The sequence below is a fragment of the Heteronotia binoei genome, chromosome 2, assembly GCF_032191835.1.
Source record: "Heteronotia binoei isolate CCM8104 ecotype False Entrance Well chromosome 2, APGP_CSIRO_Hbin_v1, whole genome shotgun sequence".
Lineage (NCBI taxonomy): Eukaryota > Metazoa > Chordata > Lepidosauria > Squamata > Gekkonidae > Heteronotia > Heteronotia binoei.
This window is the reverse complement of record NC_083224.1, coordinates 40,049,447-40,072,839: the sequence shown is the minus strand read 5'-3', so window position 1 is coordinate 40,072,839 and position 23,393 is coordinate 40,049,447. Positions and strand designations below refer to the sequence as shown.

General features: G+C 46.9%; 1 protein-coding gene across 3 annotated transcripts in view; it reads right to left on the bottom strand.

Annotated features, from left to right (window-relative positions):
* Positions 1-23,393, bottom strand: part of PREX1 (phosphatidylinositol-3,4,5-trisphosphate dependent Rac exchange factor 1) — a 346,981-nt gene that overhangs the window by 169,175 nt on the left and 154,413 nt on the right. For all 3 annotated transcript variants that reach the window (XM_060230830.1, XM_060230833.1, XM_060230832.1), the window contains exons 4-5: positions 22,721-22,825; positions 14,864-14,965 (exon numbers count right to left, since the gene is read on the bottom strand). In XM_060230830.1, coding sequence (XP_060086813.1) covers positions 14,864-14,965; positions 22,721-22,825 — 207 coding nt within the window. The remainder of the gene's footprint in view (positions 1-14,863; positions 14,966-22,720; positions 22,826-23,393) is intronic.

Here is a 23,393-nt window from a genome sequence, read left to right as displayed (position 1 = left end):
GTGAGCTACTGGCATTAAAGTTGTGAGCTACTGCATAAATTAGTGTGCTCTGGGGTCATCCTTCCTGAGCTAAGACAAAAATGTGTGAGCTAGAGGCTAAAAATCTGTGAGCTAGCTCACGCTAACTCAGCTTAGAGGGGACATTGATGCGGAGGGGGGGGGGGGAGTCCAGCTATGGGGGAAATACTGAAACACAAAAGCCATCATCTGCAACCTAAACTATGATGACTGAGCCTTACTAGTGTATTCTGCTAACAGTGCAATCCTGGGAGTGAGTCCCATAGAATAGACTTGAGTAAGAATTGGTGTAGACCTGCTTAGAATTGTTCATTAAGTGCTTAAACAGGTCCTAAGCGTACACTATGGAAATGTGGCTTGGATCCACTGGAGCATTTCTGCCAGTGGAAAAGATTTCTGCCCACAGAGAATGACTTGCTCACCTCTCATTCTCTCTGGCTGCAGCCCCAAATATTCTCTGAAAAGCTGCTCCAGGAGGACATGGGGGGGGGGCTTCCTTCAGAAGCAGCATTTCAGGAGGCACTTTGGACTACAGCAAGAGAGGGCAGGAAAGAAAGTTATACTCACAGGCAGGGCTTTTTTTTTTTTTTAGCAAGAACTCCTTTGCATATTAGACCACACACCCCTGATATAGCCAATCCTCCAAGAACGTACAGGGCTCTTAGTACAGGGCCTACTGTAAACTCCAGGGGGATTGGCTGCATCAGGGGTGTGTGGCCTAATATACAAAGGAGTTCCTGCTACAAAAAAAGCCCTGCTCACAGGTAAACAGCCTTTAAACAGTGAAGACATTCAGGTGGATCCAAGCCAATGTCATATTCATAACGGAAATATGACTGAAGAAACAGAGAGAAGGAGAGTTATCTTTTGCTATTTTTGCCCAAGAATTAACAGACAGTTTTATTGTAGGATCAAAAACTATTGTTATGAATTAAAAATAAAACTCATTTCAATTTTCCAGCAGGGCTCTGAGCTCACACAGCTATAAATCTGGAGTTGGGAAGACTACCTTTTTTTTAGCACCTTAACCTCTAGCTAATTAGCAGCATCCTGTCTTTTTAAATCACTCCAGGGGGGGAATAAAGGGCACCTTGTCAGATTTCCATCACACTTGTTATCTCTACTCCTACCCATTCACATTTCTGACACCTACAATCATTATGGCTTGCAAATGCCACCCTGTTTAGCATTACCTTTCAAGTGGATTCAGAGTCTGGCAGTTCAGCTTCTGCCTCTAGGTTATCCCCCCCATAGGAACTCAAGAATCTCTCAGCCCAGGATGTAGTTTATAATTATCAGCTGTATTTTTTTTCAAAGTGGCTCATTCTGCTGCAAGGCATGGCCACCAAAAGAATAGCCTTAGAATGGAGTTGAAGAGTACCCAGCAAAATCCGAGGGGGGGGGGGGGATCACAGCAAGCGTCCTTGATCCCTACATGGTACAGCTGCCAATCAAGGGACTCCATGGGTGTGGTTATTAGGAGCTACATCTGCCTATTATAGTGAAGGGCAAGAGAACAGAGGAAAGCCCTGCTAATCCCCACCCAAAGGGTGTTATTAAGGCAGGGATCTGTGCTCCCCCTCCAGGTCCTCCTTTTGCTCAGGCAAGTTGCCCACTCTAAAGAGAAACAGCTATTTCAGGCTCCCCTGGGGCTTGAATCACACAACAGCTGAAACCCCACTGAACTGCACTCTCGCTGCTTTATTAAGATGCAATCATAATGTTGTGCTGCTGCTGCTACTTTTACAAAGGAAAGGAAAGGTCCCCTGTGCAAGCACCAGTCATTTCCGACCTTGGGGTAATGTTGCTTTCACAACGTTTTCATGGCAGACTTTTTATGGGGTGGTTTGCCATTGCCTTTCCCTGTCATCTACACTTTCCCCCCCCAGCAAGCTGGATACTCACTTTACCGACCTCGGAAGGATGGAAGGCTGAGTCAACCTCGAGCCGGCTACCTGAAAACCCAGCTTCCAACAGGGATCGAACTCAGGTCGTAAGTAGAGTTTAGGACTGCACTACTGCAGTCTATGCACCACAGGCACAAAGGACACTGTAAAGTACCAGACTTGGAGACGAGCGTAGGGCAACATAGTTTATTCCATGGTACTATACAAGATGGAGAGAGCGAGCACGCGGGCCGGATCCCGCATATATACAGTTGCCGGACTATTCTCCCTGCTGGCCGGTCCAATGCCGGCCAGCCGTATTTCCCACCACGAGCTGTGATTGGCGGATCGTTGCGCCCAGCGCGGAGGCACCTGGATGTTTCTCAGTTGCCTCCGCGGCTGATGTCATTCTGCTGTTGTGGCCCTTATGAACTGGTTGCGTTCTGCGAACGCCATACACTACACTCCTCCCCCCTTAGTTAGTGACATAGTCCTGGAGGTAGGCGGGAGGTCGGCGCTCCCGTGTTGAACGCCTGGGAGTGGCTTGTGGTGCCGGGGCTACTTCCGCCTCTGGGGTTTCCCCGGGGGGTTGAGCGTTGTTGGGTTGTGGGTCGGGGTCCGAGGGTTGGTCCGCCTCTGCTGGTGTGTGTGGCCGTGGTGTCGGTGCAGGTGTCATTGGGTGCCCCTCGGACCCTGTCCCCTCCCTCGTTTCCGTGGGTACCTCTGGGAGAGTCCGGCGGCGTAACTGGTCGATGTGCCGGTGTAGGATCTGGCCCCCCTCGGTGGATACCTCATAGTGGCGGGAACCCACGACCCGTAGTACCCGCCCGGCTACCCACTCGGGGCCTGAAGCGTAGTTGCGGGCGTACACTGGGTCCCCTGCGAAGAACCCCCTAGCCGCTTCTCTGACCTCCGGTGACCCTCGCACGTCGGGGGCTCTGTCGGGGTTTAGCCGATCTAGCCTTGTGGTGAGCTTGCGCCCCATGAGGAGCTCGGCTGGGCTGACCCCGGTGACTGGGTTTGGGATGACCCGGTTGTCGAAGAGGAACGCGGCTAGTCGGTGGTCCCAATCGCCTTGCACTATCCTTCCCAGGGCCTCTTTTGTTGTTCGGACCATCCGCTCGGCCTGGCCGTTGGTGGCCGGGTGGAAGGGGGCTGACCAGATGTGTCTAATGAGGTACCTCTGGAGGAACGCCTGGAAGTCCCCCGAGGTGAACGCTGCCCCGTTGTCCGAGACTATGGTGTCCGGAATACCGTGGGTGCACAGGACCCTGCGTAATGCTCTAATGGCTGCTGCTGACGAGGTAGACCCTACGGGAACGACCTCTAACCATTTTGTGTATGCATCCACAATGATTAGGAAGATCTGTCCCTGGAACGGCCCGGCAAAATCAATGTGGAGCCGGGACCACGGTTTCCTTGTGGTCTCCCACCGTGTAGCCGGGGCGCTGGGTGGGTCCGGCCGCGACTCCTGGCATGTGCTGCATCTCCGGACCCAGTTCTCTATCTCCCCGTCCATCCCCGGCCACCATACGTAGCTCCTGGCCAGGGCCTTCATTCTCACTATGCCTGGGTGTGTTTCGTGGAGTGATTCTAAGACCCGTTTCTGTAGAGGGGGGGGGACCACTACCCTGCTCCCCCATAGTAGGCACCCTTTGTGGGCTGTGAGTTCCTCCCTTCGCATTTTGTAGGGTTTGAACTCTTCCCCCATGTTCCCCTCTGGCCATCCCCTCACCACCCAGTCGAGCACCCGTGCTAGGGTTTTGTTTTTCCCAGTGGCTCTAGCCACCTCCGCCGCGTGGAGGGGCTGCTCCGGAAGCGACTCGATCGACATGACCTGGTGTGCTGGGGCTGGATCGGGGCCTGTGTCAGGGAGCGGCAACCGGCTGAGAGCGTCCGCGTGACCCATTGCCTTGCCCGCCCTGTGTACCAGCGTGTAGGTGTACGAGTTGAGGAATTGATTCCACCTCAACACCCTCTGGGACAGGATTTGGGGAGTTTGTCGGTCTGGGGCCAACAGACCCAAAAGCGGCTTATGGTCCGTCGCTATCGTGAACCGGCGCCCATACAGATAATCGTTGAATTTATGGACCCCTGCTACTATGGCCAGGGCCTCCTTGTCGATTTGTGCGTAGTTCCGTTCTGCCGAGGTCAGGGTGCGTGAGTAGTATGCGACCGGAACCTCCCGGCCATCTGGTAACTGGTGCCCCAGGACTGCGCCCACCCCGTACGGCGATGCATCGCAAGCCAAGATGACCGGAAGGCGCTCGTCGAAGTGGTGCAGCACCCCGTTGGAAACCAGAACGTCTTTAACTGCCTGGAAGGCGGCGGCTTGCTTCTTCCCCCACACCCATGGAGCTTTTTTGTCCAGTAATCGGTGTAGGGGTTCGGCGAGAGCCGCCTTGTGGGGTATGAACGTGTGGTAGAAATTGAGGACCCCCAGGAAGCTCTGTAGCTCCGCTTTACACATGGGGGCTGGGGCTTGAACAATGGCCCTGGTCTTTTCCTCGGTCGGGTGGATTCCCTCCGCGTCCACTGCGAAACCCAGGAACTCCACCCGTGGCACCCCCAGCATACACTTCTCCCTCTTAACTTTTAGTCCAGCGGCTTGGAAACGGCGGAGCACCTCTCGCAGGCGGTTGCGGAATTCCTCAGGGTCCGGGGCGGCGATTAAAACATCGTCGAAAAACGGCTGGACTCCGGGGATCCCTTTAAGGAGAGCATCCATTATACTCTGGAAGATCCCCGGAGCCACGCTGACCCCAAACTGCAACCGGTTAACCCTGAACGCCCCCCTGTGGGTAACTATCGTCTGCGCCTCGGCCGTTTTAGCGTCCACTGGGAGCTGCTGGTAGGCTTGTGCCAGGTCCAGCTTCCCAAAAATCTTTGACCCCGCCAGGGCTGCCAGGACGTGGCTGACTACTGGCACCGGGTATGGGTTGTCTTGGAGCGCTTTGTTAATTGTGCACTTGTAATCGGCACATATCCGCACGTCCCCATTTGGTTTGACCGGGGTCACTATGGGGGTCTCCCACATGGCGTAATCAACTGGCTCCAGGACCCCTTGGGCTACTAGGCGGTCCAACTCTGCCTCGATCTTGGGCTTCAAGGCGAAGGGGACCCTCCTTGCCTTGAGCCGGATCGGTCTGACCGTCGGGTCGAGCGGTAGGGAGATGGCCAGGCCCTTGTAACTACCCAGCGACCCATCGAATACGTCGGGGAACTCTCCGCACACCTCCCCGAACCCTCCTGCTGTGGCTGTGCGCGCCACCTCTACTCGGATTCCCAAGGGGCCAAACCATGCAAGACCCAACAGGGTGGTAAGCGGCCGCTTGACTACCAGGATGTCTAGGGGCCCTCTGAAGGACCCCCGCTCCACCAGCACCCGTGCCCACCCCGCTATTTGGACCGGGTTTTGCTGGAAGTCCCGCAATATGAAATTTGCCGGTCGCAGCTGCAGCCCCTGGCCTTCTCAGGGTCTCCTCCGCAATTATGGAGATGGAGGAGCCTGAGTCCACTTCCATGAGTCTGAGTCCACTTCCATGGTGCAGGGGGCCCCGTCTATGAGGACCGCCATCGTTATCTTGTTGGGGGTGGTCAGGGGTAAATTCAGTACCTGAAGTGAGGTGGAGGCTGTGGAGTGGGACTCGGCAGCCTCGTGGTGCGCGGTCGGCCGCGGGCGGTTGGGCTTGGCTCGGCAAGCTCGCGCGATATGGCCGGTCTTCCCGCAGCTCCTGCAGTCCCAGGTCCGGTACTGGCAGTCCCGCCGATCGTGGGGGTCGCCGCAGCTGGCGCATTTAGCCCTTTCGCTGGTGCGCTGACTCGGCCGTTCGTGGGCTCGGGGGCGCTGTGGAGCTCGGGCGGCGGGTCCTGCGGCGCGTCGCGTCTGGAAGGCTTCTCCCTCGTCCTGGTGCTCGGGGTCCAGCTCCTCGTGGTGAGCGGTCTCGGTCTTGGCCCGGGGAAACGTCCTGGCGGTCCTCTCCCACGCTACCGCCTCGCTGAAGGCGCCCTGGAGGGTGAGCTCTTCTTTGGCGAAGAGCTTCTGCTGGAGCCTTTCATCGCGGAGGCCCCACGTGAATCGGTCGGCCAGGGTTTCCTCCAGCTGGGGAAAGTTGCAGTTCCCAGCGAGTTTGCGGAGGGCCGCCAAGTAGTCCGCTGCTGACTCTCCTGCGGTCTGGTCCCTTCTGTGGAACAGGAATCTGCGAGCCACCCGTGAGGGCTGCGGCAAGAAATGGCCCGTGAGGAGCCGGATGATCTCCTCGTAGGATTTCTCCGCCAGGCGGGCGGGCGCCGAGAGACCCTTCGCGATCTCGAACGTGGCTGGCCCGCAAACGCTCAGGAGAACATCCCTCTTTGCTCCGGCGTCGGTGATCTTGTTGGCCCGGAGGTAGAACTCGACCCGTTCCGAGTAGGACTCCCACCCCTCTGGATTTGCGGGGTCGAAGGGCTCGAGGTAGCCGGTGATCCCGCCCTGGTTGGCCATGGTGGCGGCGGCGGTCGTGTCCGGTCGTTCGTTGCCCAAGATCTCCGTCGTAGCCGATGAGGCTAGGATCCCATCCTCGTCGCCACTGTAAAGTACCAGACTTGGAGACGAGCGTAGGGCAACATAGTTTATTCCATGGTACTATACAAGATGGAGAGAGCAAGCACGCGGGCCAGATCCCGCATATATACAGTTGCCGGACTATTCTCCCTGCTGGCCGGTCCAATGCCGGCCAGCCGTATTTCCCGCCACGAGCTGTGATTGGCGGATCGTTGCGCCCAGCGCGGAGGCACCTGGATGTTTCTCAGTTGCCTCCGCGGCTGATGTCATTCTGCTGTTGTGGCCCTTATGAACTGGTTGCGTTCTGCGAACGCCATACACTACAGACACATCCAAAATCAAGATGGCCAGAGTAATATAAATGGTTATCATGTTGCACCAGAGAGAACTGAGTTCAAATTACTACCCTGCCTATGTTTATTTACTTAATTTAGGCTCTGTTTCTCTCACTGAAGCTCTAGGCAGATTTACACAATTTAAACAGGAACAAAGTAAAACTTACAGGTAATAGTGAAGGGCTGCCTCCTCTCCCCATATTGTCCAGCCTGTGAGTTAAGACCTGTCTCACAAACTCTGTTCTCTGCCCCCCCCCCTTTCAGAGGTGAGGTGAGTGGCAAGCAAAGACAAGGCTTTCTCAGTAGTGGCACTTTGCTTATGGGATGCCCTTCCCGTTGCAATTTGCCTGGCACCTATATTGCTTTCATTTAGGCACCAGGCCAAAATGTTTCTGTTCACCCAGGCTTGATTTTTTAAAATATGATTTTTATTCTGGAAACTTATTTTAAGCTGTCTGTTATCTGCTGTTATGATTTATGTTTTCATATTGGGCTGGGGGGATTAATGTTGGAATTTAATTAAGAATGTTCTGATGCTTTGTTTTTATTACTTTTATTTTGCAAGCTGCCTGGGGCATGTCCCAAGGGCTGGAGTTCTACCCTTTGAGGTTTTATCTAGCTGTGCATTACCAGGTTCTATTTCTTCCAGCTGCAGAATCAATGTCTTTTGTCAGCTAAATCCAGGTATCCACAGTACACAAAACACACAGCTGTTCATCCAATTTAGCCCCAGCACTAAAGGGCCTTTTAACGCGGCAGGAAGAGCCAGAAGGAGAATAAAACTGATGTGATAATAGCCTCTCACTTCACAAACTTGAGACAACTCCATGGAGGATATAGAGGACTAGCCTTGAAGGTTGCACTTTGCACATGTCCAGATGTGCTCATCTTTATTGTCAAATTTACAAGAGCTGAAACCTCTGCATAGAAAAACAGGTTGTGGAGGTCGGTCTTAGCTCACATTAAGCTACATAATGTAATTTGCAATTCAGGCTAATGCCAGATCCAGAACAAATAGAGGTGACACTGACAGGAAGGTCCTCTGGAACAGGTGAGCTCATGTGCAGTGGGTGGGGTGGCTTTCTTGCTGTCTGACCAGGTAACAGAACACAGGAGAGTTTGTCTCATGATTTTCTTGCTCTTCTACGTCAACACAAAAAAAAATCCCTGCACGTTTTTAAAAAGCTATATAGCAGAAAACACCTGGAATTTGTCCCCATAAAGTGTTAAGTTTTTTTACTTAAGGGAAACACTCAAAGTCAGCATCCTCTACCAGCAGCTCACTATCGCTGTCTAAGAATGGGACGGATCACAGCCCATCTCTGGTGAATCTTAAGCCCCTCAGTTTTTCAGACCACTCCATTCTGAGTTTCAACACTCTGATAAAAACAACTGGAAGCCAAGCAAGCAACAGCACCCCAAAAGAGACACAGAAGGCAGTATAAACACCATGGAGGTCCTTGCGAAGGAATGTGCACAGAGCACATTTATCAAATCCCTCCTTCCTCTGATCTGTTTGCTCCCATCCTAAAGGCTTTAAGAAAGCCCCCGAGTGTCACACATAATCCCAAGGAAAATCCATGGAATGAAGACGCACCAACATCTTCTCCCCAGAAAGTCCAGGGTCAATATACACAGCAGGATTAAGTTGTGCACATTGCAAAAATCGAGGCAGCATTTTAAAGCAAGGCTTCAGCTAGATTTGTCACAGTCTGACTCACATACTTGGTATGTTAAAGCAGATAGGACTTTGTTACATCCTGCGGCACTGCCTACCTCAAGCGTCATTGCTCATTAACTTATTATTATCAGGCAATATATTTTTGCAGAAAGATCAGGCCCCGTCTGTCTCCCTTTTAATATTGCATTTTAAAGGTCTGTTGACTGCACCCAAACAATTGCTGATGGAATGAGAAACAAACCTGGTTTTCACACAACACTGGGCTATCCTGTAAAAGAAACAGGCTTCTTGAACTTTATCAGTGTGATTTTCTTCCTTTGGCTAATGTAGACTGCTATGTGATTCCATGCACATGGGACACCGCAGTGTGCAAAGTGTGCAAAAATTGTTGAAAGAATGTAATATTGATGTTATTGATTGTGATCAAATGCAATCTGGTTGTGATATATGTTTAAAGGCTAAAGGTACCGCCCCAAGGTACACAGGCAAAAATACTGTACACAATGAAAATTTTCTAGAGATGGTATTCTCAGATATTGCAGGGCCAATCAAAGAATCGGCTGGTGCAAGCAAGTACTTTTTGACATTCATGGATGCTAAGTCAAGATATGTCTATGTCTACTTAATTAAAAGCAAAGATCAAGTATTTGACAAATTTAAATCCTATATTGCTGCTGTGAGAAATAAATTTGGCAAAGTTCCAGAAGTATTGTTCACAGACAATGGAACTGAATACAGTAGCAGTGAGTTCCAAAGGTTTATGGAACAACAAGGCATTCAACATAAAACTACTACACCCTACTCACCACAGCAGAATGGTGCAGCTGAGAGACTGAACAGAACAATTATGGAAATGGCCAGATCAATGCTAATGCAATCTGGACTGCCAGATTATATGTGGGGTGAAGCTGTAAATACTGCAGTTTATCTGCACAACAGAATTCCATCCAAAGTGACTAATAAATCGCCATTTGAAATTTGGTGTGGCAAACGACCTGGATTAAAACATCTAAAACCTTTTGGTTGCAAAGCATACGCGTTTGTACCTAAGGAGAAAAGGGGAAAACTAGACCCCAGAGCAGAACTTGGTATACTTGTAGGCTATGCCAATGGTGGAAGAGGATACAGAATCCTAGATCCTGATACACGTACTGTCAAAGAATGCAATGTTGTATATATAGATGGCAACAGTGTTTTGCAAACTCCTATGCAAGCTGAATCCACAGTACAGAATCCTATAGAGGATGTTACCTTCAGTGAACTTGCTATTTGGCAACCTGCAGAGACCACCTGTGAGCAGGCAGGTCCACCTTCACAAAAAAGCACTGAATCAGAAGGGGAAGCAGGAAGTCCAAGAGAAGCAGAGACAACCACAGCTACTGTGAGAAAGTCAGCAAGGAGCAACAAAGGCGTACCACCGCCAAGACTTGGAATTTGTGCAACAATACAACCTGTCAAAGAACCCTCAACTTGGAAAGAAATAAATCAGCTACCCGATCCAGAAAGAAAGAAATGGATGGATGCAATGAATGATGAAATGAAGTCTTTACATGACAAGCAAGCTTGGACACTTGCAAACTTACCTCCTGAAAGAACAGCTATTGGTTGTAAATGGATACTCAAAGTAAAATACAATCCTGATGGAAGTGTGGATCAATACAAAGCACGGTTAGTAGCAAAAGGATACAAGCAAGAACAAGGAATTGACTATACAGAGACTTTTGCACCTGTCATAAGTCAAGTTGCGTTCAGAATACTTCTAACAATTGCAGCCTCCAAAGGCATGCAAGTTGAACACGTGGACATTAAAACAGCTTTCCTCAATGGAGACTTAACAGAGGAAATCTACATGGAACAACCTGAAGGATTTGAAGAAGTTGGAAAGGAAAAACTTGTGTGTAAACTTCAAAAAGGAATTTATGGATTAAAACAAGCCGCAAGAGGTTGGTCAGATAAGCTGACAGAACTACTAAAGAAGCAAGGATTTCAACAAGGGAAATCAGAACCCTGTTTGTTTACAAGACTCAGAAATGGACAATATCAGTACATATTGACTTACGTTGACGATCTGATTTTATGTTGCTACAACAAGGAGGACATCAAAGAAATTGCTGATGAGCTAAATAAAGATGTGGAAGTCAAACAACTGGGAGACATAAAGCATTACCTTGGAATACAAATTGAAAGAGCTGAAGATGGAAGTTTTGTGCTGAACCAAAAACACAAAATTATGGACTTTATTGAATCCATGGGAATAAAGAAACATGGAAACATTAGTATACCACTTGATCCAGCATACTTAACTCTGAAAGAAGGAAAATTGCTTGAGAACAATCGTGAATATAGAGAAGCAATTGGAAAACTACTATACTTGAGCAGAATCTCGAGACCAGATATTTCTACTGCAGTTGGAATCTTGAGTAGAAAGACAAGTTCACCATATTATCATGATTGGAATGCCATAAAGAGACTGGCAAGATACCTGTTTAAAACTGCTGATTACAAATTACTAATTTCAGCATGTGACAACCCAAGACTAGTAGTCTACATGGACGCCAACTTTGGGAGAAATGAAGGAGATGGAAAATCTACAAGTGGAAATGTATTCTTCTATGGAGATAGTGTGATTGACTGGAACACTAAGAAACAAAAGATTGTAGCTCAATCTACTGCTGAAGCTGAATGTGTGTCTGCTCAAAGGGCATGCAATGAACTGGAATGGATTATTTTTCTTCTTAAGGAATTTGGAATAGAGGAACCTAAACCAGTACTCATGTATGAAGACAGCCAAGCATGCATAAGCATATGCAAAGCTGAGAATATAAAACTAGACAACAAACATATTGTCATCAAGTGTTTACTTGTGCAAGAGATGATTAAAGAAGGACTGATTGAATTACAGTACTGCCCTACTGAAGAAATGATCGCAGACATCATGACGAAGCCGCTCGACAGACTGAAGTTTGAACGACTACGTGAAAGAATGAACTTGATTGAAATTGCTAATGACTGAAATGATGCATAACTTGAGAAGGGGTTTGTTGGAATACAAGTTGTGCACATTCCAGCCATTATATAGTTAACTGTTTGTTTACCTGATAGAGGAAGTGATGTATTGTGACCTAAACTCAATTGTGGGATGGTTCTTACTTTGCCCACGAAAGTTGTGAACACAACATTGGTTAGAGAGGATGTTAGGTGTGAAATGCTTTGATCTTGTATGCAAGGTTTATTGCTCTTCTTCCTGGCGAAATGCTTTTTGGGGAGAAGAACTGAGAAGACAAAGAACGTAGCCATGTAGATAAGACGTAGATAGAACTAGCTGGTAAGCTAGATTGTTTTCTGTTTTATCCCAAGTACCCTATCCTGATGTTTTCTAGTAAACTTTATTTCTTTTGTTAAGCTTAAGCCTCGACTCCAATTACTGCCACTCCAAACCTCTGAATTTAGCATGTATTCCCTAACATTTTGGTAGCAGATGATAAAAGATTCCAACAACTACACTTACCTGTACCCGTTGTTCACTGAGGTGTCTTCTATTTTAGCCTGTCACCATCATAGGGCTTGTCCAACAGCAGTTAAAAACAGCACAAACTCACGAGGCATAGCTGGTTGATTGAGGACTTGCTTTGACAGTCTACATTCCCCACTACTACAAGCATTAAGAAGGACAATGGCTATTTGGTTGGAGAACCCAGCTGGGATTGTTCATCAGACAAGCTGGCAACTTGAGCTTGTGCACCTTGTGGTAGACCACAGTGCCCCTGCAAAGTAGGCAGTTTGCCTGGATTAATCTGTTGTTTAGATAGCTACAATGCTTGGAGAAGTTTAGCCAGAGACTTCTTGTCTTCAGGCAGAAGCTCTCTATAAGCAGCCATCTTTTCCCAGAGGAACAACTGGTATCCTCCCACAATTGCACTATAGTTGGTAATGTTCAGGTTAAGTGCAGCAAAAGAGTAAACTTTTCATTTAACTGCATCCGTTTTTTGCCCCTCTCCATCCACTGGTAAGGAATGTGCATCTGTACGCTGTTTCACCCGCATCTTCGCAGCTATGAGGGATGAAGCCGGAGGATGGCTGAATAAACAGGTATAACTTTCTTGTTGCACCCTGTATAAATTCTCCAAGTTTTGGGATGTGGCAAGCCAAGCTAGCTGGTTTTTGCCAGAGGGCCTTGGATACATCAGCAATACCCTCCACGATAGGGAAAGCGAATATACCAGGTGACTCTGCATAAAGCCTGCCTAAGATCTTGTCGCAAGGTCTTGGGTTGCTGGAGGTCACCTCTATTTCTGATGAGTTAGCCATTCACATAATTTGCTCTTTACAGAGCTTCTGATCTTCATTAGGTTACCTACAATGCCATTAGAGGAAGGGTCCAATGGTAAGTCTGAGCACAAGTCTGAGTCTCCATATATTCCCCAGAGAGCACTGAGATCTAGCTCCCAAAATCTTTTAAAAATCCCTGGACCTAGGGAGACCAAATTGAAAACAACCCGAGAGCAGGCCTTCTCAGTAACAGCGGAGGTTCGAGCCCTGTGGGACTATAATCAGTTCCGCAGGGCCTGCAAAACCATCCTCTTTCAAATGGCCTTCAAGACTGAATCCTGAAATAACATCCAGCCATCCGATATACATCTGATATGTTTTGCATTATAGCACCTTAATTGTAATGGTTTTAATTAATTAATTAATGTATTTTAATGTGTTTTATTGTATAATGTATTGCTGTAATCATGGCACTTTCCATGTCTGTGAGCCGCCCTGATCCTGCCTTAGCGGGGAGGGCGGGATATAAATAAAAATTATTATTATTATTATTAAACCAGAAGGGGGTCAGACCTCAAAACCTGCTCTTCCTCAGAATCTGAATGCTCCAAAAGGGGTGAGAAGAGACTGCAGGAAGCTACCAAACTAGTGGACCCGCAGCCTCACGGTTCTGGGAAAAGGGGTGCCTCGGTTCAGGAGGTGCTTTTTGCAATTGCCGGTCACCCATTCTTGAGGTCCCAGAGAAGGAAAATAATACAATTGCCAAGGAGGCAGAGGCATAGAATTCTGCCACGGAGCTGGGGAGGATGATTCCAATGGTCGACTAGCTGCTGGAACTGCCAATACATCCTGGCCTGACTCTATGTCCTCATCAGAGACAAATGAGCCAGGGAGGAATGTAGAGAAGGTGTTTGTGGTGAGGAGACTTCCCTTCATTCTGTCGGAACTGAAGACAGTTTGGGCTGGAAATGAAACGTTAATTGATTCTGGGAGCATCTTGGAATTGGAACGATGCTTCTCCTTATGTTAGGATTTGGCTTTATTAGGCAGGGGTTCCAATGCACAGCTTTCAGCTGAACAGGCAGGCAATCAAACCCAGTGCTTCAGTTCTGTCCCTGAACTGAGACACTCGATGGTGGGCTTGCAAGTTGGTCAGTTCTAATCAGTGACTTCGAAGGCAAGGGCTGGCTGTGTTCTGCCAGGGCAGATGTTTTCTCTGCTGGCCTATTAGAGCAAGAGAGCGCTTTCTCCCATAAGCTTGCCTTTAAGCGTGCTACTTGATATGAGCCGGCTTTGGGGCTACACTGGAGGCAAATCTTGCATGTGGCTATATTATGGGCCTCACCCAAGCCGAAAAGCCAGAGAAGGTGTTAATCCAAATGGGTCATTTTCATACCACATTGGGCGCATTTTTTAAACAAAGGCTTCTGCGACATTTTCCAAAGAGGGGAGAGCCCCCAGGAAGCAAAGAAAACTTCAAGAAAAACTCACAACAACCAGAGCTGAAGAGAACATGTCCTCGCAACATAATGGCAAAGAATGGACTGAGGGAAAGGAGGAGCTCCTCCCTGCAGAGCAAGCAACCAATAGGTGAGAAGATGGCCTCTAATGAGCTCTGCAGGGGAGGGGCTCTCCTGGGAGTGTTAAAGAAATACCAGAATAGCTGGAAGAGCCTCCGGTAGCTGGCCTGCACAAGCACAGTTCTGGTGTGGAACTGCACAGAAGACTGAAGATGAATCTAAGATGTTCTGTAAAGCATGCAATCTCTGCCAATAATTTTGTCAAATCCAGGTCTCAGTACTGCATGAGTGGCAGCACTTCTCCAGGGTTTCAAGTAGAGAACCGTTTTTTCCTAGCATGTGCTATCTTGGATGCTTTAACTAAATTGCCAAAAAGAAGAAGCTGGAACCTCTGCCATTCAAAGCAGGTGCCCCACCACTGAGTCCCAGCCCTTGCCTATTTGATTGTACTCGCACATCATGAGAAACTAATTTTTTTTCCCATTCAATCTAGAGTTATCATTCATACATGCACAAGCACAGAACTGAGCATGCAACAGTCACAGCTGAAACGTTACAGAGGTTAGGAAGCAACACTGCTATCAAAACAAATCCTTCATTTTGTGTATTACCTTCAAGAGAAGTGGGTATTTGCAGATTCTCTGGATTGGAGTTAGCAGATAACCCTCGAGTGGAATGTCTGTTGTCTTCCGCCCTCCCAAAAGCATGCAGCTCTGTAATGAGAAAAGAACAATCATGTTACTTGTGACACAAAACCTCCAAACATTCCCAGATAACACAGTATTTTTTATAGATGCACAGAGATCTACAAAGTCTCATATAAGCTATGAGCTGAGAAAAAGATCAATTCACTGCAAAGCCGAATATGAAATGAGGTAATCATAACCCAATAAATTCTGCACCAAACCTTCCAAATTCTATAACCAGGATTGCAATCCTATGCACACCTGTGTAATTTTTTTTAAGTAAGATATTCTGACTGAGTACAAATCAGCCTGCTTGAGTGCAATGATTCTGAGGAAATCATTGCATTTACATAAATGCATTCCCATATATCAACACAATGTTTTAAAATAATACTTTAAATACTCTACGATGTAGCAAACTTTTGACAGCATTCCAGTTAGAACCATGGATCCATGATGAGTCATAATAGCATCCTGGAACCTTCCCTTTTCGTGATGATCTGTGTCAGCATTTCCATCTCTGCCTATAAACTCAGACTTCCCCAAAGCTTCAGAGAAGAAGTTCTTGCACCCCACTGAGCTCAACTTCCAATTTAATTTCAGACTGATGATCCTAGACACAGAAAATGGAGCACTCTCCCCTCCAGCCCCTAGTTGCCTCCATTATATACTCTCTTGGACAGCCCCAGTTCCCTCCATTGGCTCTAACACAGGCAATGAGTTGGATTCATAGAATCATAGAATTGGAAGTCTCATCTAGTCCAATCCCCTGCACAATGCAGGAAATTCACAAATACCTTCCCCCCACCCCCCGCACAACCCCAGTGACCCCCGTTCCATGCCCAGATTGGGAGCAAAGTAATAGAACAGAAAAGTGAAGTAATGGAACAAAAGCAGTGGAGTGTGAGATAAAGAGGTAAGGGAGAAGTAAAGCTTCAGCTTCTTCTCTCCTCCCCACCTAAATCTCTTTTGATGCTAAAAGCAGATCCTTTCAACTATCCTGACTCACAAATGAATGGATCCAACACAAGACTAAACAGAATATATAAACAGAACATATGGAGGCTTCTGGCCCCACTGGTGGACCTCTTGATGGCACTTGGGGTTTTTTGGCCACTGTGTGACACAGAGTGTTGGACTGGATGGGTCACTGGCCTAATCCAACATGGCATCTCTTATGTTCTTATGAATTCATGTTGGATCAGGCCAATGGCCCATCGTCCACTCTGTCATACAGTGGCCATCAGGTGGTCCACCAGTGGGGCCAGGACACTAGGAGCCCTCCCACTCTTACCCCCCCCCCCCCAAGCACCAAGAATACAGAGGATCACTTGCCCCGGACAGAGAGTTCCATCTATACCTTTGTAGCTAATAACCACTGATGAACCTCTGCTCCATATGTTTATCCAATCCCTAATAGGCAAAGTTGCCCATTTCTCCCTATCACAGTTTTCTTCCAAGGAGCTCAGCTGGCACATATAGTTCTGCCTCCCCCAGTTTGCCCCCACAAGAGCCCTATGACTGAGCAAATGATGGCTGAAAGTCACCCAGTGAATTTCATGGCTGAATGGGCATTCAACTCTAGAGCTCACACAAAAAAGTACTTTTGAGTCTGCTTCTATTTGTGAACATATGTGAATGCTGTAAATGAATGTTAGAGAGAGCCATCTTAAATGGATCTAGCCAATGACGGTATTCAATTTAAATTTATCACCTAGGTTTAGAACTGCAGATAGATCTGTTCTAGCCTTCAGCTGGCCACATTTTGGATCGCAGAAGAGAATTCTCTAGAGTGACTTCTGACATAATGAATTATTTCTCTCTTCAAAAATGCTCCCATCAGACCCTAGTCATAAATTTCTTGTCCTTCCAGTGTGCCCATTCTTTAGAATGTTTATGACTGGCCCTCACCTTCCATCCAGTTTTCCAGTGCTTTTGTGTGAATCATAAGCCATTTCTGTCCTCTTGTTGTTTCCTCCTGCCCTCACACTGGCCCTTTAATTCACGCCCTTTTCAGAACTGAAGTATTCCCACATTTTCCAAAGATGGGTCTCTGTTTCAGACTCTGGGAGGGCCTAGGCCAATTCCACTTATACAAAAAGCTCTTTTCATTCTAATGTGACTTCATTAGATGGTGACTTTACAATGCTGAGTAGGAGTAGAGAGGGCAGGCTGACAAGAAGGGGTGACGCAAGGGAATACAACCTACAAGCAGTAATATCCACATTCAATAGAACTGCTATAAAAAATCATTTGGACAGACTGATAAACCACAGCTAGCAGTGTGACACCACAGTTTATAGTTCTCCCTACCCAGTACAGTGATGAGATAATAAACCTGAAGAGCCAACATAGCATAATAATTACAGAATTGGACTAGAGTCACACTGGTTCAAATCCCCACTTGGCAATAAAGCTCAGTACAAGCTTTGTGCAAGTCAGTTTTTGACCAATTCCCCACTAGTCTTATGCTGTTCTCCCTCTCCTCTTTGCAGGGCTTCTGTTGAATTTCACACTACCTGCCCCAGGGCTGCAACTCACTCCACCTCTTTCATGCAGCAAACAAGATCCTCTAAAAACCGATTTCTGTTTGCCATGCAAAAGCTCAAGCAGGTGCACCCGGACATTGGCATCTCCTCCAAGGCCATGAGCATCATGAACTCCTTCGTCAACGACATCTTCGAGTGCATCGCCACCGAGGCCTCCCACCTGGTCCACTACAAGCGCTCCACCATCACCTCCTGCACGATCCAGATGGCCGTGTGCCTCCTGCCGCCTGGGGAGCTGGCCAAGCACGCCGTCTCCAAAGGAGACGCAAAAGAGGCAAAGCAGCCCCAAGGCAGCTAGTGTGAAATCCTACAGAAGCCCAACGGAGAAGAGGAGCATGACAGTAGCATAAGGGAATCGGTCTCTGTCAGCCTAACCTACCTTACAGGTCTGTCTATCATGAGGACAAAATGGAGAGAACCATGTTCTAAACCACACTTGGTCTCTATTGGGAAGACGACGAGTATACAAAATACCTAAACCAATACATACATAATTTATTTCAACAGTCATTGACCAAATACATAAAAGAGGAGTAAAAGATCTCATATCAGCTGGTACACCATCAAAATTCATACAGACATTATCAGCAATATCAGTCAACAAAACAGCAAAAGTAAACTACTATTAAATAATTAAAATAATTAAAATCTCTGTTTGGGCTGACTAACTGTTGATAGCTTGTTTCCAGATTTTAATGGCCTGCATAGCAAATTTTGCCATGTTTAAAGTAATTACCTGACCTCTGTCAGCTAACAACATGTCCAAATAAAATCTTTCATTTCTCCCACGGAACTGAAAGCAGATCGGAGTTATATAACTGGCTCTAATGACCAATAAAGAGCCCCGTGGCACAGAGTGGTAAAGCTGCAGTACTGCAGTCGGAGCCCTCTGCTCACGACCTGAGTTCGATTCCGGTGGAAGCTGGTTTCAGGTAGCCGGCTCAGGTTGACTCAGCCTTCCATCCTTCCGAAGTTGGTAAAATGAGTACCCAGCTTGCTGGGGGTAAAGTGTAAATGACTGGGGAAGGCAATGGCAAACCACCCCATAAAAAGCCTGCCATGAAAACGTTGTGAAAGCAACGTCACCCCAGAGTCGGAAACGACTGGTGCTTGCACAGGGGACTACCTCGGCTTCAGGTAGCCAATCCCAGTGCAAGTTGGTCCCGGCTTCCTGAACCAGCTTGCGCTGGGATCGAACTCAGGTCGTGAGCAGAGGGCTCTGACTGCAGTACTGCAGCTTTACCACTCTACGCCATGGGGCTCTGTACCTTTACCTTTAATGACCAATAAATACATTTTCTTCTTCACACTCACATTTTCTCTCTTAAGAATCCACAATAAGATGCTTTTTTCAGTTTTAAATCATTCTTTTCAAGCCACAAAACAAGTATTTGATCTTTCTCTTCCACACAAAAGCTGCTGGGGCCAATTACAAATTGTGCAAAAGCAGTCTATAACCCTGACCTGACTAGATGGATCTGATTAGATTTCAGAAGCTAAGCAGGAGGGTAGGGCCTGGTTAGACCCTGGATGGGAGACCACCATGGAAGTCCAGGATCACTACATGGAGGCAGGCAATGGCAAACCACCTCTGTTTGTCCATTTGTTCTGAAAATCCTACAGGGTTGCCATAAGTGGGATGTGACTTGATGTAAAAAAAATGAAATATAATAGGAAGGTGGGCAGAGCTTCAGCAAAATATCCTCGCTGCCCCATGCTAAGATAACCTTCATGGTATATGCAAGTAGGGGGTGAACATACACTAAACTCACAAATATTGTCCAAAAACATAAGCCATATAATACCATTTGTAAAGGACCAACCAAAATAAAACAACATAACGAGCAAGCTTTCAAGTTCTCCAGAACTCTTCATCAGATTCGATGTTTAAAAAAAGAGTGAAGGAGAAAAAAAAAATCTGAGGCAACATTCTTGTCTGTATCCTGAATAGAACACTTTGCTATAATTACCAATACCAGGGGTTGATTTTAGTGAATGCATTAAATAAGCCAAACTGGGATGGTTTTATCTAGCCGTGCATTACCAGGTTCTATTTCCTCCAGCTGCAGAATCAGTTTCTTTTGTCAGCTAAATTCAGGTATCCACAGTACACAAAACACACAGCTATTTGTCCAATTTAGCCCCAGCACTAAAGGGCCTTTTAACGTAGCAGGAAGAGCCAGAAGGAGAATAAAACCGATGTGCTAATAGCCTCTCACTTCACAAACTTGAGACAACTCCATGGAGGATATTGTATCCAGCAGCCACAACAATTAAATGGAATGTACGCATTAAGAGAAGAGGAGGAAGGGCCATGGGCTCAGTAATACAGCAACTGCTTTGGATGCAGAAGGTTCCAAGTTCAATCTTCAGCATCACCAGTTGAAATGACCAGGTAGCAGGTGACATGAAAACAGGTGATGTGCCTTAGACCCTGGAGGGGTGCTGCCAGTGTGAGTAGACAATACTGACTTTTGATGGATCAGGGGTTTGGTTCAATATAAGGCAGCTTCAGAAGTTTATGTGCTCAAGGACAATATGTTTCAGGAAGCCACTGGGAGTGGTGATCAGCTTGTGGAACTTGTTGTGTGACTGTCACTACCTTTAAAGGAGTAAGAGAAATTCACAGAGCAAAGGTTTATCAGTAGCCATTGGCCATGATGGCCATATTGGACTTCCATGTTCAGAAGCAGTATACTCCTGAATTGCCAGATGCTGGGGAGAAACTACAGGGGAGCATTTGGGCTCTGTGTCCCTTATGTGGGCCTTCAGGGACATCTGGGTCAGCCACTGCAGGAAAAAGGATGCTGGGCTAGAGAGATCATTAGTTTGATCCAGCAGGGATCTTCTGAAATTTTTGTGTGTGTCTTGCTATAAAGGTTTCCTGGGGGATCTGTAGCCCTAGATGTTGATGGGAACAGAAACACTGGGACTAGATGGATCTTGCTTTGATTTAAGAAGGCCATTTTTCCATTGTTAATGGTATACGAGGTGTGTCAGGATCTGGTTCCCTTGTAGGTTTGGCAACTGGCTTGGCAACCGCAGGAGATGAAGGAGATGAGGAATTGGTGGGGGGGGGGAATGGCGTCTCCGGTACAATGATATTGCTTCTGGCACAACCCAGAAGTGGCATCATCATGGTGGAGACACTAGCAGTCACCCAATATTCTATGGGTCAGAGCTGTGGCTTTGTGATAGGGCAGTTGCTTGTCACAGAGAAGGCCCCAGGTACAATCCCAGGTATTTCCAGTTAAAGGGATCTGGCAGTAGGTGATGTGAAGGACCTTAGTCTGAGACCTGGACAGCTGCTGCCAGCCTGAGTAGACAATACTGATCCAGGGTCTGATTCCTTATAAGGCAGCTTCATGTGTGTTCATATGTGTTCATGTATGGTTTAATCACTGAGTTTTGAGCTAATACTCAACCCAGCTGTGGTCCCTGGGTTTTTCTTGGGCCCCACCCAGGGAGAAGGAAGGGTGGCATTGTGTGGATGGCTGGGCAGGGGTTGCCCATTCATCTTTCTGGTAATGAGGAGCACACCTGGTAAATACAACGCACAGTCTCTTTATTGGAATGCCCATACAGCTGTCTTTTGCAGGTAAGGCACCTGGTTCCTTCTCTACTGGGCACTGTCAAGTCCACTTATTTCCAATTCTCCCAACTCCTCTCCAAAACTGCTCTCAAGTCTTGGCCTAAAAGCTATGGCTGCTTAGGTGGGAAGGGCACTGACCCTCCTTTGACCTTAGTGCCCTCTCCAGCCCAATGGGAAACCTTCACCAGTTAATTCCCTTGTGGTGACATCATGCTTTATTACAGTGCTATCCTATTGTTATTACCATCGTTTAAGGTGGGCCTACAACTGGTTATTGATATGCTGTGCCCTGTCTGCCAGTAGTGTGTTTTATTTATTGTTTTTACTGTTAATTTTAATTTGGTGTTTTAACTTTGATATGTAGGTTTTTATTGTTATATTTATATGTTGCGATCCACCTTGAGCCCATTTACGGGAAAAGGCGGAATATAAGCCTACTAAATTAAAAAAATATTATTATTATTTAATGGATTTATATCCTGCCCTCCCCACTGAAGCAGGCTCAGGGCAGCTGCCACAAGGCCACTGCCACTCTAACTACCCAGCTGCAACCCACATGATGACCCTCCAGTGACCTTTGCTCAGCACAAGGTGCCCACTCTGTAACACAGTAACAGGAAAGCAGTCTGCAGCTTTCACTAAACATACTAAGAGTCTAGAAATTTTAGTAATCTGGAAGTCATGTCACCACAGTTTACTCCCAGGAATACTTCTACCCATAATCTGTGGTCTCTCCCATCGTGTTTACACATTAGAGACCAAAAGCAGTTACACATTGTGGCAGTCTATTGCGAAGAAATGGGAAATGAAGTTTGGTCTTGTTTTAAGAAAGGCACTGAAATAAGAGGCAAGGCACCTGTACAGGAAATGGAGAGAAGAAGAAACACCAAAGAGTCCAGGAACCAATGTATTTGCATCACAAAATTCCTTCCTGAGGACAGCTGGGTTCTATTCTCCCATATGAGGTGGAGATGTGGATGGTTTTTAGTGGTGGAGATGTGGATGGTTTTTAGATGGTTTTTATTTGGCGGGAAAGGCTACAATGCTCTGCTCTACATACTCTAACCTTGATACAGATTGCAGCTTCTGTAGTAAAGAGCTGGGGGGCACCATTATTACTATTATTAATTTGATTTATAAATTGCCCAGTCCCTGCTACTACAGGGCTCTGGGCAATGTACATAAACAATTTAAAACATCTGCGAGTTAAAAACAGGAAACAAAATTAAAAGTACATTATGAAAACAGATGGCGAATAGTATATTAATTCCCAGATCTGCAGACTGTCGACCACTTCACGGGCGAGTGGGGGTGGTGGTGCAAAACGAGCTTAGGGAACAGAAGAGGGTTCCAGCCAAGATGGAAATTGTCGCTGTCCTCAACAAAAGCCTGGCAGAACATCTCTGCCTTGCAGGCCTTGAGGAACTGTATAAGATCACACAAGGCCTTGATGGAATTTGGCAGAAAGCCCTAGCCCTACCTGAGGACAGCCAGATGTTTCTGGCATCAGAGACCATCAGTAGGTTACTGCCCAAAGACAGTAGCGGAGGAGACTGTCCCACAAATATGTTCGCCCCTGACTGCTCAAGGAACTATATCCACTGGGCATCACATGTTAATTTGGCCCAAAGATTTGCTTACCAACAGAAATGCTCTGACAGGCGGGATCTTGTTCAACTCCATGAGGAGCCTGAGTGCTTTCTCGTGGTTGCTGCAATATTCCTCATAAACACAGAACCTGTCTTTCTGCAATGAGAGGCAAGAACAAAAAATATCTATGTTAATGCAAGACATTCCTCCAATTTGCGTATCTACTCCCCCTTCAAATAAATACAAACTGAAATCATTTAACAAAGGAATATGGACTGCGTACGCTGGGCATTATGGGAGATTCTTGTTCCATCTAGAGTGCCATCATCAGAGAGTCTGTCTTCTGCTGATTATTAAAGTTCATGTCATGTTTCAGGGAGGCTCCCAAGCTGCCTGCTGAACTCCATGTATTTCAAACCACGTCTGAATCAAGTTATATCAATATTCAAGTAATATAAAGTGATTGTCAAGCTATTAGATTGGATTTCCACTTCAATCAACCGTAAGCAAGTATTTTGTTTCACCAGAGATGGACATTACTGAATCTCTTGTGACTTGCACTCTATAGAAACGACTGGAACTTCACAACACTATGTGGATGAGACCCACTTAAGAGAAAATATGCTTTTGTAAGAACTTGCAGTTTTCTTTTAAAGACAAAGAGGGAAATGTGTTCTTCTTGCCTTTCTCTTCTATCTACCGTCTGGCCTATGCTGGTAGCAAA